Consider the following 18,953-nt stretch of genomic DNA (forward strand, 5'->3'; position numbering starts at 1 on the left):
GTGCAACATTGTCAATAATGAGGAAACAATAACCTTAAAAACTCGGAAGAAAAAACAAAAAGAGATTGGCTGAAGAACAAACAATTACTGAAAACGACACATACATTCAGGGCATCTCGGTTGTCTATAAATACTTCTTCCCCAACCCCTCAATCTTACACTTTGTGCTTCACTTATCATATTCTTTACTCTTGCTTCAAAATCATTCCAATTTACTACATTTTCATTATTCTTTGACAACACTTCTGCAAGTCTCTTCTTATTAGGTCTCAAAGTTGGAGCATGTCCACCACCATAATATGTTCTAAAACCCAACACCAATGAAGATAATTGGCTTCCCGAATCTGTTATTGCAAACACATCTGAAGTTGCACACGCGATAAAGTCCACTGCTGCTAGCTAAAAAACCAAAGTCACGAAATAGCAATGTACTTTCATCAAAAATTTTAATAAGAAATAAATAAATAAAAGTAAGAGAAAGTATGTTGCTATTTCTTGTATTTAAGGTACCTGAGAAGAAAAGTTGTTGAAAGGTGCGAGTTCATTAGGGGAAAGGAGATCCTCTTTTGTGATCAAATTAGGATATAAATTGGTCAAAGGGCGTAACCTTGACTTTCCTCCATATATTTGTGATCCAGCAAGATAAATATATGTATCACTCATGAATCCAAGAGCAGCTAAAACAAGTGCAGCTTCTTCTGGTGTTAATGGACATCTTCCTGAATTCCTTAATTCTTGTGGTGAAATAGGCCTATAATCACCCAATTATAGAAAGAAAAATGGTTTTAGTTTTAGTTTCAGTTACTAAAATGGGGAAGTTTTTTTTGATATACGCACTTTGACTTCTTCAATCGTTGCATTAGCAATGGAAAGTGGGATTCTCTGTATGTTTGAAGTTCATCTTTCTCAACTTTTCCTCCACCAAAATCACATAAAGAGTAGGCAACCATGTCAACTTCAAACCTCAAATGCAAAGCAAGATACTTAAGTGGTTCTCTATCTGTATCTTGAATGTTTGACTTTGACTTTGACTTTGTGATGAAATCTCCTAGTAGTTCCTTGTCTAATTTGTTCCTTGGCTCATTGTATTTTCTTATTCTTCTAATTAACAATGAACCGATTTCTTGGATTTTTGGCACAAACTTCAAAGCATGGTAATTACATTTGCATCTTAGCCTCTGAAATTAAATAAATAAGATTTAGTATGAACGAAAATATATTGTAAGAAATTTGAAAATCTGATAATTGTAATGTAACCTGAAGATCAGAAGGCAAAGGATCAAATCCAAGGCGATTTCCATATCCAAGAAAGTGAACAACTCCATTTTTTGATAAAATCGGAAGAATTTTCTTGATGTATTCCAATGGTGTTGCTTCTTTAGTAAGATCTGCATCAGTTATCTGAAATTCAATCGTGAAAACAGTATCAAAAAGAATTGGAGTAAGATATTTCTTGTTTTGTTGGAGGGCAAATTAGGGAATAAAAGACAACATACCAGACTACCGATTTCTTTGAAGTTTAGTGATTTTAAATGAGGTGGGAGATCCTTTACTATATTAACTTCATCTTTCAATGTTTTCATGAAATAATCTTCTTGATAGATATCACCAAACTGGCTGAATCACAAACATAGTCATCAAAATTGTATTTTTTTAATTTAGAAATGTAAAGAAGAAAAAATAAGTCAACTAAAATATAAAAGAAAGTTAAAGTATCAAACCTTGGGTCCTTCCATACGTTGCTGTAGAGAAACCTTGGAATAACTAATGTTGCATTTAATAATGATGCTACAGCAACAGCATTACATACCTAGATAAAAAGCAACAAACTTTATTATATAATAAATTCCATAAAGCCTTCAATCATATGCATAAAAATGATCAAAATGGTTAATAAAATATTGGAAAACATTGTTACTTACAGCAACACGTTGTTGATTTAGACCTCCATTTGCACTAACCAATATATAACCAGTGTTGCTTTGAAAATTTCCTGTCCTAACAACATTTGACAAATCATGAAAAAGATCATATAAAACATAATCTAATATTTCATTATGGAAAGAAATTCACCATTTTATCAATCTAGCCATTGAAATCAGTTTTTTTTACCTGTATTTCTTGATTCCTTTCTATCTGCACAAGGGCTCCATAATGATGCTTTTCGATAAGATTCCTTCCAAAATCTTGATTCCTCTTGTTTAAGCTCTCTCTGTGTTAGAAATTATTCATGAACATATAACAATACGTATCAACTATAAACAAAACAAAAACTATTTATTTATCAATGAGCAAGGTCAAAATGGTAATTATCAAACCTCTGCAAGAGCACTAGAAGCCATGCTTGCAAGGTGACCATACATTTGCACCACATTTTTGCCACTTTTATCTCCAAACTTCAAGAAAAGAGTCATTACTTTGTTAAGGCATTGTATATTGAAAAAGCTACCCAATTATAGAAGTGAAAAATGTTTTGTATTCAGATGAGATTGCTAACTTGGTAGATTTTTGAAAATAAAATGTTGTAATAAGAAGAAATGAAAGTAGAATGTTATAATAAACAAATCCATGGAAGTACATTGCTATTTCTTCCATTTAACCCATTTTTACATATGATATTTGGTTATTAGACTAATTGACATTTGGTTTTGGTCAATTTCCTTTGCTGATGCAGACCCAAAAAAGAAACACATAAACACATACCATTTCAGTTTCAGTAGACAATTTTTTGGGAGGTGGACTACTTTGAAGAACCGAAGGTTCAAAGATAGAACCCATAAAAGAATCCAAAAGAAAAAGAAAACCCATCAATAAAATTGTGAAAACAATTGATGAAAAATGTTTATGGATCCAAGTATGCCTTTTCCCAACATAAGCACCCTTCAAAGAACCTAATTTCATGGAGTTACTCTTTAATCCATTAAACAACTCAAGCTTATCCCACTGGTAGACTCCCCCTGACACCCTCCTCCCCTTTGTTGGATCACTTCCTTGCAACATTTTTTGATACCTAAACTGATACTTTCCACATGGTGAATTAGCATCTCCATGTTTAGACCCTGACTTCCCCATAATGTATGAAGAGCTTCACTTCTCAAAAACGTTTCATATACAGTATGAAATACTCATTAAATTCATACTATCATTCCAAACAATCTGATTTGAGAGAGCCTGAGTTGAATTTTCTATATAGGGATACTAATAAGTCATGACATGTGTTCCTTTCACTCACTATTATCATATATTTTAAATCGTTGGAATGAGAATGTCAGAGTTTGTTGTGGAAAAAGAATAAAAAGATAAAAAGGAAGCATCAAATTCTGGATTGGAAGTGAAGCTAAATTAGGTGAAAATGAAAGGCAAACAATAGATGGATAAAAGAAAAAGAAATAGTGATGAAGTAATGTATAAGATATTTAAAGGAAGAAAGGAGAAGGTTGCGTAAACGGACCTGGTCATGGAGATTGTAAACATATAAAACATCAAATGCAGGGGAAATATCACATCTGCAATTTGCAACGCACCAACTTCCCACCGAACAGCAGACTGAACATTGAAAAATGATACCTTATGTTGAAGCTTTTGTAACAAGAATTTCGAATTGGGAAGTGTAAAACTAAAACCCTAGAAATCGCCATCAGAGGTTGTAGTGAAGTTGTTGTTGATTGTTGCGATGAATCACGCCAATCCGTTGGGCGTTGGGAATTTGGTGGGTTCTCCTGCGCAATTTCAACAGTTCTACAATCTATAAAGAAGATTATTATTTTAGGCAAGTTAACGTAAGAGTTTTAAAATTATTTTTTCTATAAAAAATTACAGATCACCGGGTAATTTATTCAAATCATCATATTCCACCTAAATTAGATGACATGGATACTAAGTAATTGTCTCATTAATCTAGGGTTTTGAGATAACACTCGCGCCAAAAATTGACACTCCTTTCTTTCCTTTCTTGGTCCTCATTTACTTGGTTTTTTTACCCTCAAATAGTCAAAGATGCAACGACAACCACGGAATCCACACATTGCAGGTAAAAATTGGTGAAATTATCCATGTTATCTATCTTTTTCTTGGTTTGTTGATCATTGGTACTAATTCACTAAAGTCAATTTATTGTGTTTACTGTTGACTATGGAGAAGATATTGACAGACATTCAACTGGATGAAAACTTCAAAAAGAAACAAACCCCTAGATGCAACCATACTTTCTAAGTTGACAAAGACTTCAAAAAGAAACCCAAAGATGCAACGATACTTTCTAAACACACTTAATTTGTTTTTTGAGGTAAAATGTCTGTAGTCTGCAACTAAATCTGTATATCTCTGCATTAGAAAAGATGGAACAAAAATCTACAGTCAAACTGTTTGTTTTTTTAACATTTGCACACAATTAAAATAAATTAAAATATAATTAAACTTATTTAATAAAAACTAAAAGAGTTTTAATAATTTATGGCTTTAGTATAGATAATTAACAAATGTAGATCAACTTTTTATGTATTATTGTATAAAGGTAACAATAAAATGGTATGAATTAACGTATCTATTTGATAAAAATCAAAAAACTTTGGTTGGAATGTTATACCTAAACATGATAAGTAGAGATAAAATATTTAACACATAAATTGGATACAAATAAACTTTTGATTTTAAATGAAAATTTTCATTTTACTTTTTCTAAATTGATTCAAAACTGAGCATAAATATTTTTCACAAGAAATTAATGATATTGTATTAAATATTTTTTTTGTAAAATTTGATACAAAAAATAAGATAATATTAAGTTTTTTTTTTTTTTTTTTCTTCATGTCTATATAAACAACTTTAATGACCTTATTGTAATTAAATCATTATTTATAAATTTATCAAAAATGTCATCATTATGTCACCAAACCTTTTTCCTTTTAATATTGTAGTTTTTTTTATTAAAAGTTATTTATAATAGATAAAGTTATAATGAATCTAAGTTAAAAAAAAAAAGATATATATGTTTTTTTGATTAGAAGATGTTTTAAGAGATTTGAAGACTCTGGTCCACATCTGCGCCAAGAAGAGGACGTGCATACCTTTTGAGGTCTGCAGTCTTTAAAAAAATAAACAGTCTGTGAAGCTTAATGTCTGTGCATCGTCTACATCACACATAGAAAAAAAAACTAAGAAGATCTGCAGACAAAAAAAAAAAAAACAAACAACACATTAGTCAAGATGATGCCTAATAAATCCCTGAATAGGACAATGTTGAAGGGGATTTTATAAAGGATATAAAACATGACACCCATGAATAAGAAGATCATACAAAATAATTTACACGTGTAAATGAGGAACAAGATGGACTTGGATTCGAGTACTATACCCACAATCCAAAGGTAAAATGGAATAAAATAAAACTAGTATGTGGAGATAGGTATGAATCACGACACCAACTAAAACATGTTGAACCAATTACCCCATAAGTAATGGTTATCATATCCGTTTCAAGAAATGTGATCAATGGAGACTAGTTGTCGGTAATTAAGACAAAATTCAGTGTCCCTTTATTGTTAAGGCAAACTGAATGAGTACCACTGAAAGGTCTTTTCAAGTTAAAAAAAATTGTTGATAAACATAAGTGTGTTAGGGGTTTTAATATTTCATCACTTATTCACTTATGAATCCAACATGTATATCAAGGCAATTTCTGAAGGAGGTGATTAGAAAACCAAAATTAAAATAAGAAAATACAAACCATTATCCAAAGTAAATTTCATTACATGATCTTCGTCAAACTGTTACATAGCAAGATGTATGACAATGTCTTTAATCGAAGGAAAATTAAGTGGTCGCTATGTTAATGTGTGGGATTATGCACAAGAGTTGATAAGATCCAATCGAGAAGTACATTTAAAGTTAGTGTTAGTGTAAACTCTAATAACACCATTACTTTTCAAGAATTTACATATGTTTTAAGGCAATTAGTGAATTTTTGATAAAGTACTTTTTAGCTTTAGTGATTTAAACAAAAGTTGTAGTATATGTTAAACCGAGAACATACAAAAAAAAGAACGCCCAAATCTAACTTCGTATGAGGAAGTTATGAATTTTATAAGATTTGACATAGCACTGCACGACCCGAAACTCGAATTTTAGTTCGAGCTGTTTTTGGCCTATGCGACCTAAATGAGAGTTGAATATATCCTTAAGAGGAACTCAAAGATAAAAAGACAGACAAAAACGGAGTCCGTATGAAGGAGTTACGAATTCTTCGCGGTCATTTAACATTCTAATCTCCTCCTACTGTTAAATTTAAGATTGGTCGAGAATTAGCCGACAGAGCCTAAACAAAAGTTGTAGATCTTGTTTTTACCTATGCGTGGATATAAAGAACATCGAAAACAGAGCTTGTATGCGAGAGTTATAATTTTTCTAAGTCGGGAGGGTGTTGTGCGAGTTTGGGTGACGTGGCTTGATCACAGTCGTTGCTTCCTCCCTAAGGCTAGCCACCAGATGGTGACACCTGGCCTGGAACTCGACGAGTTGGAGGCCAACTCGATGAGTTTTGGTGATTTCCAGCCTATAAATAAGTGTCGGGGCACCCTCATTTCTCATACCTTGCAACTTCACTTTCTTTCTATACTTTCTCTCTAGCCTCCCTTAAGCCCCCTAAAGTCTAGGTAAGCCCCCTAGCACCCGAAGAAAGTCCCGAGGCTCCCGAAGCCCCGAGAAAAGTGTGTTTCGGCTCGGGAACGCTGCTCCAGTGAAGCCCGATTTTCGAGAAAACCCACTGTAAGTGAGCTACGCCTAACCTATCTTTAGTATAGCTTATGTTTCAATATAGTAATGTTATTAGGACCTTATAAGGAGTATTTGGGCTATTATTATGGGTTATATTAGTATTTTTTAACGCTTATATAATAGTAATAATAGCTAGAGTATTAATTAGTCTCGGTGAATATTAAACTAAACTCTAGTGGTAATGATACTAGGTTTTGGCCAAGGAAAATTGTGTCAAGAGTAACGAAGTGCTATCCGAGTGCCGAGTCACCACCTTCTTAGGTGAGTGCATACTTACTTTCATCTTACACATAGATAGGAAGTATTTTATATAAACTACATGCTATGTGTGCATATTATCTGTATACTTGCTATCTATGCTGGATAAACGATTTTATACAAGTTTTATATGATTAAATTGTATACATATTTATATCTACATAATATGTTGGGTAAAACATGGGTAGATGAAATATGAGATGGATGATGATTTGAGAGGTGACATAGACCATGCGATAAGGTTAAGTGGTGAACAATGAGAGAAGCCTTTTACCCAAATGATGGACCCATCATCTAGTAGAGCATGGATGACAACCACAGACTATTCTAGATAGTCCAGTGGAACACTAGCAGGCTCGCAACCTGTAGGTGTTGTGAACGATGTGTTCACTCGGTGTACTTTAAGCCCTGGCGACTATGTGACTTAGTGCCTAAACCCTGGCGACTATGCGACGTAGTGCCTGTTGTATAAACCCTGACGACTATGAGACTTAGTGCCTAAACCCTAGCGACTATGTGACGTAGTGCCTTTTGTATAAACCCTGGCGACTATGAGACTTAGTGCCTAATCCCTAGTTACTATGCAACTTAGTGCCTATTGAGCCAACCCTAGCTACGATGGGTTTCGTGCCGATTCCTTAGGATGATCCTTAGGAATGAATGGACGAGGAATAGCTAATTCTTAGGGTAAATCCTTAAGAGTAAAGAAGATAATGGGGATGGGTAATTGGGTTAATTGTTTGATGATTAAACATAATAATTATATTATTGTGGGTTGAAAACCCTATGTACTCACCAGGTTTCCCAAACTGACCCACACAGTTTATTTATATCATAGGTGTTGATATGAAGTTACATTACACTGAGAGAATAAGGAGATATAAATCATTAGTGATAATGAATATAAGTTCTGTTTATGCTTATGTTTCTGTATTGAGGATGACATCCCAAATGTTTTAAAATGAATATAAATACTTTTCTTTGGAAATGCTTTGATAACGTATTTATCATGTTTTACTAGGAACAAATTCCGCAACATTTTTATTAAAAGAGGTACTCTGATTTTTATAAAGCATAAACAAAATCGGTCTTTTATGGCCGTAAAAATGGGGATGTCACAAAAACCACTGATACTGGCCCCCTTCTCGTGCCACCACCTCATGTATATGTACATCTGCCAATTTCTCTACAAAGATGCTCTCTTGAATAGGAATAAAATACATACTCTTCGTCAATCAATCCACGATAACCAAATTGAATCCACCCCTCGCATTGTCCGTGGTAACTTTGTGATGAAGTCCATGATGATCTCTTCTCATGTCCAGAAGGGAATACCCAATGGCTCCACTTTATCGTGAGGTCGCTGATGATTTCCCTTGACTTTCCTGTAAGTTAAGCACCTCTCCATATACCGGGCCACATCTCGGTTCATGTAGGGCCACCAATAATCAAGTCGGAGATTTCTATACATCTTAGTTACACCCGAAGGATATAGAAAAATTCGACTTATGCGCCTTATCCATAAGGATTTGTCGTGTACCCCTGAAATATGGAACCCAAACTCTCCGATGTAGGGTCCACAATCCCTGGCTATCATAATTAAAAGAGGACACCTAACCCAATATGTGCTTGCTCTTCTAACCCTCCTCTTTTATAACCCTTATTTGGGCCCCTTGAATCTGCTCCAAGAGTGGAGTAATCACTGTCATCCTCAAACATACATGCATGATAGGAGTACCAGCCGCCTTGCGGCTAAGAGTATTAGACACCATGTTGGCCTTCCCAGGGTGATAAAGGATCTCACAATCATAATCCTTCACCACATCGAGGTATCTATGCTGACTTATATTCAGATTTGGATGATCCATCAAGTACCTCAAACTCTTGTAATATGTGTAAATTATATAACGAACCCCATGTTGGATTAGTGTCTAATTCCATAACTATTTTGGTATGTACTTGACCCGATGGTGCATGGTCCTTTTGGGTTGCCTTCACCAAAGCAACTTGATAGGATGAATTATGGAGAGAAAGGATTAAATATGATTTATTAATGTATTATGAGAATAATATATTAAAGGAGAAATCATATTGTTTAATTAATATTAGTCAAGAATTAATTGGTAATTAGTTTTGTGACTAAAAGAGATTAATTAAACTTAAGGGACTGGAATTGTAATTATAAGATAATTGCAATTTGGGCTATGGATTGTCTTAAATTCAGGAGTGGACAAATTCCATGGGGAAGCCCATAAAGAAATCGTCCAAGGCCTTAATTAAAGGAGTCTATGGGTTGCTTAGGGCTTAAACATCCAAATTGAGGTTTCCTTGTTAGATAACCCTAATAGCCTCACTATATATAGAACCCTTAAGGCTCAAAAACGGAGAGAAGCATCCTTCTAGGGTTTCACATGTTTTTGGGCAGCCTCCATCCTCTCTCCTCTTCATCATCTTGCTCTTGGTGTTTGTGAACCATTAGAGGAGTGACATTTGTGACTCTAAGCTTTCTAAAGTCAATACAAGGAGGAATTGAGATTGTTATTGCTACATAACAATCAAGGTATGATCTTAAACCTATTCTCATGTTAATATGATTACTTGAATGCTAGAATTAGGGTTTATAGTCTTGGATAACTTACATGTACAATAGAGAAACCTAGATCCAAGCATTAGGGTTTGTATGAGCACATAGGATGTTCTTATGACCAAAACCCATTAGTGGTATCAGAACCTAGATTGGTTTCTATTGTATTGATGCCTTGTATGTTGAAAAATTCGATTTTTGTGGTTCTGCATCATAGACTCGGCGAGTCCCACTGTAGACTCGGCGAGTTGCCCCTACTCGGCGAGTCCATGGGGGTACTCGGCGAGTTCGAGCGTCAGATGGAGCTATTTTCGGGATTTCTTGTTGTTTATCTTTGAAATACTTGCCTTTATCATATTAGATCAATATAAATCCGATTTTATGATATATATATATATATATATATATATATATATATATATATATATATATATATATATATATGAGTATACTCTTGATCTAATTAAAGATATTTATCAATTAATAAAATATTTATTTCCTTATGTGATAATTGATTAATTATTTTGATTAAATTGGTAAATTGTTTTGCAAGAAATCATTAAATAAATCAAATATGGATAATTATGTGATTAAATGTTAATTTAGATTATTTGTTATTTGATCCTTGTTGTTATGAAAAGTTTCATATTTTCCCCTTTAGGTTTTATAGTTTAAATTTGAACCCAAAAGTTTTGTTGTTTTGAAATCTAAATAGTTGAAACCCTAATGTTTTGAAAAAGGTTTCAAAACTTGCTCTCAAGTTTTGGAATTTAAATTTTGATTAATAGTTTAAATTTGATGTATATTTAAATTCTAAACCCTTATTTTATAAGCAACATCGTCATTTTGATCGTAACAAAGACAAAATTACATTTTTTTTATCCATACATTTTGTTTCCTTTATTTTTTAAAGATGAATAAAAAAATAGCAATTTACAACCATTTATCTGCATATGTCAATTACATGTTCTTTGTTTGTTTTAGTTTGACAGTATTGTCATTTCTATTCTTTAACATCTTACATTCATTTTTTTAAAACATAAGTTTTTTTTTTTTTTTTTTTTTTTTTTTTTTTTTTTTTTTTTTAAATTTAGGCATTGTACTTTGAAACTTAAATTATATTTAACCTTGGAACATACAAAAGAACTAAAGACAAACTGACAATGCTTCAAAATTCTATCATAGGTTACTAAAGTTACTTTGGCGACACTACGGATGTTTCTTTGCAAAATGTTTGAAGTTGGCGTGTACCTCAAGACAATGTTTATTTGAAGTTAGTGATTTATGTACATCAAAGGTAGAGATTTGGTTTCACTTTCATGTTATGACGTTTCTAATTCAGAAATACCAATATGAGTATTAATGTAATTAAATATTATTGTCTTTTTTAGAGAAATGTATTTGGTTCAACAATTCTATATATTATAAATTAAAGTACTTACAACTTTATGGGTTTTGAGCTTTGGTTTGAATGTAATTAGAAAAGATTTGTTATCAAACTAAATATTACAATCATATTAACTATATCGTTCCAAAAGAATAACCAAAAACATATAACTAGAAAACATTTTGTTATCAAACTAAATATTAAGTTTTAATCGTGAGTTTTACTTTCAAATGTTTATATATTGTAAATTATTATTTAATAAGAATTTAAAGATTTTTCTTTGGAATTGGCAAGTAATTATATAATACAAAAATAATTTTCATTTTGTTCATCTATATTATTATAAATTAAATCAAGTTAAAGGTTTTTTGATAAGTGAAATAATTGTTTACAATTCTTAATTTAAAAGTGGATGGGAAACTGATTTATTACATTTAATTTGGAAACAATTTATCAGTAGTTCATTATTTTTGCTTTAAAGACTGAATGTTATCATTTTATATAACATAAGATATTGATGTGGTTTACTTATAAAAACCTCGCACAGTTCAAATTAATCGGTATTTTTTGTTTAACAATTATTTTTTGATTTTTTTATCTCTTACTGAAAAACAATGATTTCAAGCATCTAGAAATTGTTGTCTTGGTTGCAAAACGACTAATTTAAATAATTAAAGTAATGGAACCAATACTCATATAACTTAAGATGTCTTATCTTAAAAAATGAGTATACAACTTTTGCGTAAACCCTAACCCTCACCACTACATCTTACTCTCATTTGCGTAAAAAAACTAATCTCCTCTGGAGAAATAATGCACACCCGTCGCTTAGCGCGGGTAATCGGCTAGTATATATATATATATATATATATATATACACACACACACACACACACACACACACATAACCTGATGGCTAAAACCGGTCACAACAAGTGTTCTTGGAGTTCATAACCAATTTGTGTGCCTAGTAATCTCTCTCAAGTCATCCAATTGTTTAAGGGTGTGTTGTGAACTGTTTGAGGCATCACATTTGAGGTGCTAAGTTCTTAAAGGCCAAATACATCAAGCTACAACAAAGAGGTAATTATTCTTACTATATTGTATGATTCAAGTGTCAAATCATATGCTAGTTGTAGGCTTATATTTTGGATATTTTTTGCAAGTATAATTATAGAAAACATAGATCCAAAGCACTGGGGTTGTATGTGCACCATAGGATGTTGTAGTATACAAAACCCAATAGAGGTATCAGAGCATAGGATTGTTTTCTGTTATATTTGATACTTGTTAATTTTCGAAGTTGAAAAAAATCGATTTTTTTGGCCTCTGACTAATGAACTCGCCGAGTCCACTGGCTGATTCGACAAGTCCACTTAGTAAAAGGGCAACTCGACGAGTCAGGTTCATGCACTCGTCGAGTAGGTGCTTCTGGTTGCAGAATTTCGAGTTTTTGTCTAGAATTAGACTAGGATCATTACCACAAACTATTTTGTAATCATAAAAATTGTATTTTCTAATTTAGTAATGATGACCCTCTTCTAATTAAAAGATAATTGTCAAAGTTTTAAGTTAATTGTTGCTTATATGATAAACAAAGTAGTTTGTAAATTGTTGATATGAATTATCTTGCCTTATGAGTTAATTTAGATCATAAAAAAATTATATGATAATTTTGCTTGGTAAAATTGATCTGAAATGTTTTTTAAAGTCCTCCATAACTTGAGGACTTATCCTCAAGTTATGGATCATGAAAAGTTTTCCATAAAAACCACATTAACTCATAAGTTATGGAAAACCAAAATGTTTTAAAGAGTTACAAAACTTGTCCTCAAGTTTTGGTATTTGAAAAGTTTCAAATTAGGAAACTCTTGTAATTAAAAGGTGTAACTCTTGGGTTCATAAATTAAAAATTAATTAAATAGTTTTTAATTGTGAATTTTTATTTAGAACCTTGATGTTTTTGAATAGTTCAAATTACAGCTTATGGACTTTATTAAATTAATTAAAGTGGTTAATCAAAAGAGAATTAATAATTCTACAATGACATAGTTTAAGTTTAATTAAATTAAGAGTATAATTTATTAATGGAGTAAACCATCTCGTATTTTAAAAGTTTAAAATACACCCTTATACTATAATAATATTAAAAGTTAATATTTGTATATATATGCATAAGACAAGTCAGTCTTACCGTTAGTAGGCCTCATTCACGAAGCCAATCTATAATATGGGGGGGGGGGGTATAAGGTTACTGCCTATAAAATGGTGGTTTAATGGGTGTCCACTCTCACCCAACGCTTCCTTGATTGGTGGAGGGTCGTTAGCTGAATGAGTAGGATAGGGCATTCTCATTAAAAGTATAATGAATATTTTAAGTAACTAAACGTCTTACAAATTCCAAATCTTAGTTACTTAGGGAAAATGTGAATTTGGTGCTAATCGATGAAATTACACTTTGCACCTTGCCAAGTCGTTAGTGGAGCGTGTGTGGTTAACCGACACACTAACTTGGACTAACAAGGGTGGCAAAGTTTAGCTCGATGTTTGTCATAGATCAATGGAGTGTGTGTGGTTAACCGACACATTGATTAGGTGATAAACGACGTCGAGAGTGCCAATGTAATTTGCATGGTTATTCACACATTGTTTGTGATCCTCGGCATCCCAGTCACAAACTTGAAGGGCATAATCGAGATTAAACATGCCATTGAAAAGTTCAATGAATCTCAAAGAATCTAGGAATTTCAATTCATTTAAAACCTAAAGTTCATTTTCGTTTTTCATAGTGGAAATTGGTAAATCGTCATTTACCTAGATTCAAATATTTTGCAATTGTATTACGTCATCCCTCGTTTGAATTGTAAAATATTGTGTTGCGTCCTAGCCTTAGTATGTTCATTTTTGGTGTTATATTAAGGACTTAAATCAGCTAACTTGAATTTCTCCCAAATAGATGTCTAGTTCTGACAACTATGGTCTTCCTTATTCTTTTTGAAAAAGCTTTCCTAATGAAGATGATATCCCACATGGTGATCAAGGTGAAAGATTAATCCCTTTGTCGTGCATTAGTGGGACTGGAAAGCATACTTCACTTCCTCCACCTCCTCCAATTATTCTTCCTAACCCACATGTTCAAACACTTGCAAATTTCAAGGTATTTCAAGCCCAATTGACAAGCGAACTCAAAGATGGAAATTATGTATTTGCTTACATCTTGGGGATGAAGTTACATATTGACCGGCTGGGAGAGTTGGGTGTCGAAGTCTTGAGGAAGTTGGCTATTGACTGTTTTCTCCAGTTAATTCCTGAGTCATATAGCGGGTTCATTAAGGACTACTATATGACAGACCACAACATGACCCTTATTGATCTTACCTATTTGTTTATTGTTGGTGAATCAGAAATGATTTGGCACATTGGTAAAGCAAAGTTAATTGGAAGATCTACTTCCGAAATTTCCATGGGCAACCATGAAAATCCAGAAATTATTTCTTCTCCTAGGAGATAGAAATTGGCAAAGTCAAAAAAGTTTAAACTTAAGAGAAAGGCCAGTTCTGGGATTGTCTCATGTGCCGATGCAAAAGAAACCATTTGTTTCTACTTCCATTTAGAGGGACATTGGAAGCGAAGCTTTCCTGACTACCTGAGAGATCTAAGAGATGGTAAAGTGAAAATGTTTTACTCTACTTTAGGTAAGTCCACTAACTAACTCTATTAAGTTCCAATTTGGAGATTCTTAATACATGATGTAATGTAATTACATTTTGATGTTTGTAGAATCGAAGAAAAGAAAGGAAAAGTAAGCTGATTCTGATCGCGAAGAGATGGATTTCAATCGCATGGCTCGATGATCAGAATATTGAGATGCTGCTTAAGAGTTATGATAGATTGCTTAGGAATAGATAACTGATGGGTTTTATACAAACAATCCTATGTGTACATGAAACCCTAGCTTTGGATCTATGTCTTCACTATTAGATATTCAACATTATGAACACAAGAATAAAACCCTAATGTACAATGCTATTTTCGAAATTCACATAAAAGGTTAGGTCACATATCTCTTGTTGTTATATTGTAATAACAACTCAAATCTCCAAACCCTTTGTCTTGAAAGCAAGCACCACAAATGTAATGCCTCTAATGGCTCACAAACACCACAAGCAATTGGAGAAACTATATATAGAGAGAGGAGGAACAAAATCGGCATGGGTATCTCCAGAGAATATGTGGGACGATTTCTTGAAGGCCTAGGGGTCTTTATATAGGGTTAGGATTAGGGTTTCAGTCCTTATCCTTATCTAGTTACTTGCCCACCAAGCAACCATAATATAAGCCTTGAAAAGCCCTTATCCCTTGGATCTTGGACCTTGGACGATTTTAAGGATATCCTTATCCTTGAAATCGTCCACCCTTTAACAAGGATAATCATTGCCCTACTTTGCAACCATCACATAATTACAATTCAGCCCCTCTAGTTTAATTAATTACACTTGATCACAAAATTAATTCCTAATTAATTATTGACCAATATTAATTAAACAAATATGATTTCTCCTTTAATATATTATTCTTATAACATATTAATAAATCATAATAACCTCTCTCTTCAGCTATTCTCCAGTCAAGTTGCTTTGGTGAAGGCAACCTAAAAGGACCATGCACAACCGGGTCAAGTAGTTACCAAATATGGTTACAGCCTTAGACACTAATCCAACAGTCTCCCACTTGGATAAGTCTAGTAACCAAAAATGTAACGTACACCTCGATTAGCAATCGTATCTCTTAAAGATGCTCCTGAACTCTTATCCTATCAGTAACTTGTCCTTTAGATAAGGGATCGTACAGTCCTTTGTTTAAATATTGTGCTGACAATTTTATGGAACTAATTGTCTAGAAATTGGTTTCTCGATCTTAGATTTATTCGACATAGAAATTAATTGAACACATCAATTGAGTCCTGACCGGGCCTAGCACATAAGTCAAATCAAATCATCGAGCGGCCATGATATCACTTTTATCCTCTTAGGGTAGAAGTAACAGATAAACTTCGACTTATATGCATTTACTTATTCACTAATCAATTATATACAACAATGCGTTTTATGACATCAATTTACTGATGCGGTTTCGCATTATCAATGCATAACCAATAAGCAAATAATAAACCATATATCTAGGTTATAAGACCATATGATATTATCATCTTGCGATCACCTTTTGTCATATTCCATAAAGTGATTCCAGCAAGTGTGGGTTTATTCCAATGCTCAAAACCTTTTCATAAGCACTCATGAACGTTGTAGCAAACATTTGCCATGTCTAATACCATTTAGACAATCTACACACCAATTTATGACAATCTTCATTCATATCTACCTCCAACATATGAACGATTGTGGGCTGTTTGAATAATTCGATTATTCTTAATAAACTCAATTATTCTGGAAGTCAAAACATGCAAAGTGAAACAATAGTTAAACAATTAACATAAGATAGTAACTTTACTTATAAATAATACTCCTTTATTTAATCATCAAATGTCAATTACATTTATCTATTACACATTTCAAAACTATCTAATCTAAACTAATATCATCCCTCAGTCCAATGCTCCTAGCATGCTGCAAATGCTTAACCCTATTCAGTCCCTTCGTAAGCGGATATGCTGGGTTATCTTCCGATGATATCCTTAACCACAAGGTGTCTTTCTTCTACTCGATGTCTAATGAAATGATATTTTCTGTCGATATGTCGAGATCTACCATGATCCCTTGGTCCCTTGGTCAAGGCAACCGCTCCTTCATTATCATAGAAAATTTCCATAGGATCATTTTGATGGGTTTTGAGCATTCTAACACTTCCTAAGTGTACATGCAACCCTAATAACCTTGGATCTATGTTTGTCTAATTATCATGCAAAGTTGAATTCCAAGGCTATGTTCCTGTCTAGCATACATGGGGAACAATTTTTAACTTGAATGATAGATAGAATAACTTACCTTGTTGTTGCTTATGTTCCTTGAAACCTTATGAGCCTAGAACCCCAAGTGTGATGCCTCAAATGCTTCACACAACACCAAATGCTCTTGGAAAGACTTTTTTGAGAATACACACTTCTTGAAATCGGCCTAGCCCTCTTGTTTCATATGTGTAACTGATTTTGGTGGAGAATAGGATTCTTATATAGTGTTGACACATCTAAGGTTACACCATGTAAACCCTAATGTGTCATGACTCTTCATTTCCATGACCCATGTGTTTGTAACTCCGATGGAGTATCCTATGGGTGGAACCCAACTTGATAATCCATGGAGCCTCTTAACCCACTATACAAGATATGGATGATTTACATAATCAACCCATATATTTCATTAGTTATATTTTGATCACTTAATTAATTCTAAATTAATTCTTGATCAAACTAATCAAATAATATTATTAATATATTAGAACTTATAATATATTAATAATCTCCAAATGTTATTTCTCTCATTTAGTCTATCCAATTGCATGGTGCCATGCAACCCAAATGGACCATGCCGGGTCGGGTCAAGTACATACCAGAAATAGTTATGGACTTAGACACCTTATCCAACACCTTTATGGAAGACACAACTCCAAGGTCACCAATGAAGTTCTTTAACCATGTTGCCTCCTTTGACGCTTCGCTCGCTGCAATGTACTCTGATTCGCACGTTGAATCAGCTACAGTTTCCTGCTTGGAACTTTTCCATGTCACTGCTCCACCATTTAGAGTAAAGACCCAGCCCGACTGCGAACGGTAGTTGTCTCTGTCGGTTTGGAAGCTGGCATCACTATACCCTCGCACTTTTAAGTTATCACTCCCTCCGAGGACTAAGAACCATTCCTTTGTCCTCCAAAGGTACTTAAGTATATTCTTAATAGCAATCCATTGAGCTTTTCCAGGATTCCCTTGATATCTACTGACCATGCTCAAAGCAAAGACCACATCAGGCGAGTACAAGTCATAGCATACATGATTGAGCCAACTGCGGAAGCGTAAGGTACTCGGCTCATCTCTGCTATTTCGACTTCGGTACTCGAACTTTGAGTCTTACATAATTTAGCATTACTCTGTATCGGTAGTTCTCCATTCTTCGAGTTTTCCATACTAAAATGTTTTAGTACCTTTTCCAAGTAAGTATTCTGACTAAGTCCTATTAGTCTCTTACTTCGTTCTCTCATTATCCTTATTCCCAAATTGTAGGAAGCCTCTCCAAGGCCCTTCATAGTGAAGCACTTCCCGAGCCAGAACTTAACTGTTGGATTAATGTCTAAGTCCATAACTATAATTGGTAAGACTTGACCCGACCCGGCATGGGCCATTTGGGTTGCATGGCATCATGCACTTGGATAGACTAAAATGAGAGAAATAAGACACTTATGGTTATTAATATATTATAAGTTCTATTATATTAATAATAAGAATAATAAGATTATTTAATTAGTATTGATCAAGAATTAATCTAGGATTAATTAAGTGATCAAAAGAAGACTAATTAAATATATGGGTTGATTGTGTAAATAATCTATACTTGTATAGTGGGCTAATGCTCCATGGATTATCTAGTTGGGCCAAAACCCATATGATGCTCCATGGATGCTCCATGGTGTATTTGAACAGATGGATCCAAGGAAATGGAAAGTCATGACAATTAGGGTTTGCCCTAATTGTAACACTATATAAAGATATTATTCTTGACAAAATCGGCACTAGTATTATTCGAGAGAGGGCTAGCCGATTTCATGAAGTGTAGAATTCTCTCAAGTTATTCCAAGTGTATTTGGTGTTGTGTGAACCATTTGAGGTATCACACTTGGGGCACTAGGCACTCAAGCTTCATGAAGACATTCTACATCAAAGAGGTATGTATTCTATCTTGTTATATTGATAGTTTTGTATGCTAGATTAGGATAATACCTTGG

General features: G+C 33.4%; 1 protein-coding gene across 2 annotated transcripts; it reads right to left on the reverse strand.

Moving 5' to 3' along the window:
• Positions 1 to 15: 15 nt before the first annotated feature.
• On the reverse strand, positions 16 to 3,784 carry LOC145005648 (O-fucosyltransferase family protein). Of its 2 annotated transcripts, none has more exons than XM_078964763.1 (10): positions 3,452 to 3,784; positions 2,319 to 2,396; positions 2,113 to 2,212; positions 1,923 to 1,993; positions 1,722 to 1,810; positions 1,497 to 1,617; positions 1,258 to 1,401; positions 838 to 1,178; positions 511 to 751; positions 16 to 399 (listed from the first exon to the last, which is right to left on the reverse strand). In XM_078964763.1, exons 2-10 carry the CDS (start codon positions 2,361 to 2,363, stop codon positions 85 to 87), a joined length of 1,467 nt encoding a protein of 488 aa, XP_078820889.1. In that variant the 5' UTR covers positions 2,364 to 2,396; positions 3,452 to 3,784; the 3' UTR covers positions 16 to 84. The 2 variants fall into 2 exon arrangements, with proteins under 2 accessions (XP_078820889.1, XP_078820888.1); XM_078964762.1 differs by lacking the exon at positions 3,452 to 3,784 and adding an exon at positions 2,704 to 3,440.
• Between the last annotated feature and the right edge of the window lie 15,169 nt (positions 3,785 to 18,953).

This window comes from Lactuca saligna, chromosome 7, assembly GCF_052625555.1.
Source record: "Lactuca saligna cultivar CGN05327 chromosome 7, ASM5262555v1, whole genome shotgun sequence".
In the NCBI taxonomy this organism is placed as follows: domain Eukaryota; kingdom Viridiplantae; phylum Streptophyta; class Magnoliopsida; order Asterales; family Asteraceae; genus Lactuca; species Lactuca saligna.

Excerpts from the sequence above, each read along its gene's own strand:
- LOC145005648 (XM_078964762.1), bottom strand. The coding sequence starts at position 3,072 with ATGGGGAAGTCAGGGTCTAAACATGGAGATGCTAATTCACCATGTGGA. Across the intron at positions 1,994-2,112 it reads AAAGGAATCAAGAAATACAG|GAAATTTTCAAAGCAACACT; the intron begins GTAAAAAAAACT and ends TTGTTAGGACAG. Across the intron at positions 1,811-1,922 it reads TAAATCAACAACGTGTTGCT|GTATGTAATGCTGTTGCTGT; the intron begins GTAAGTAACAAT and ends CTTTTTATCTAG.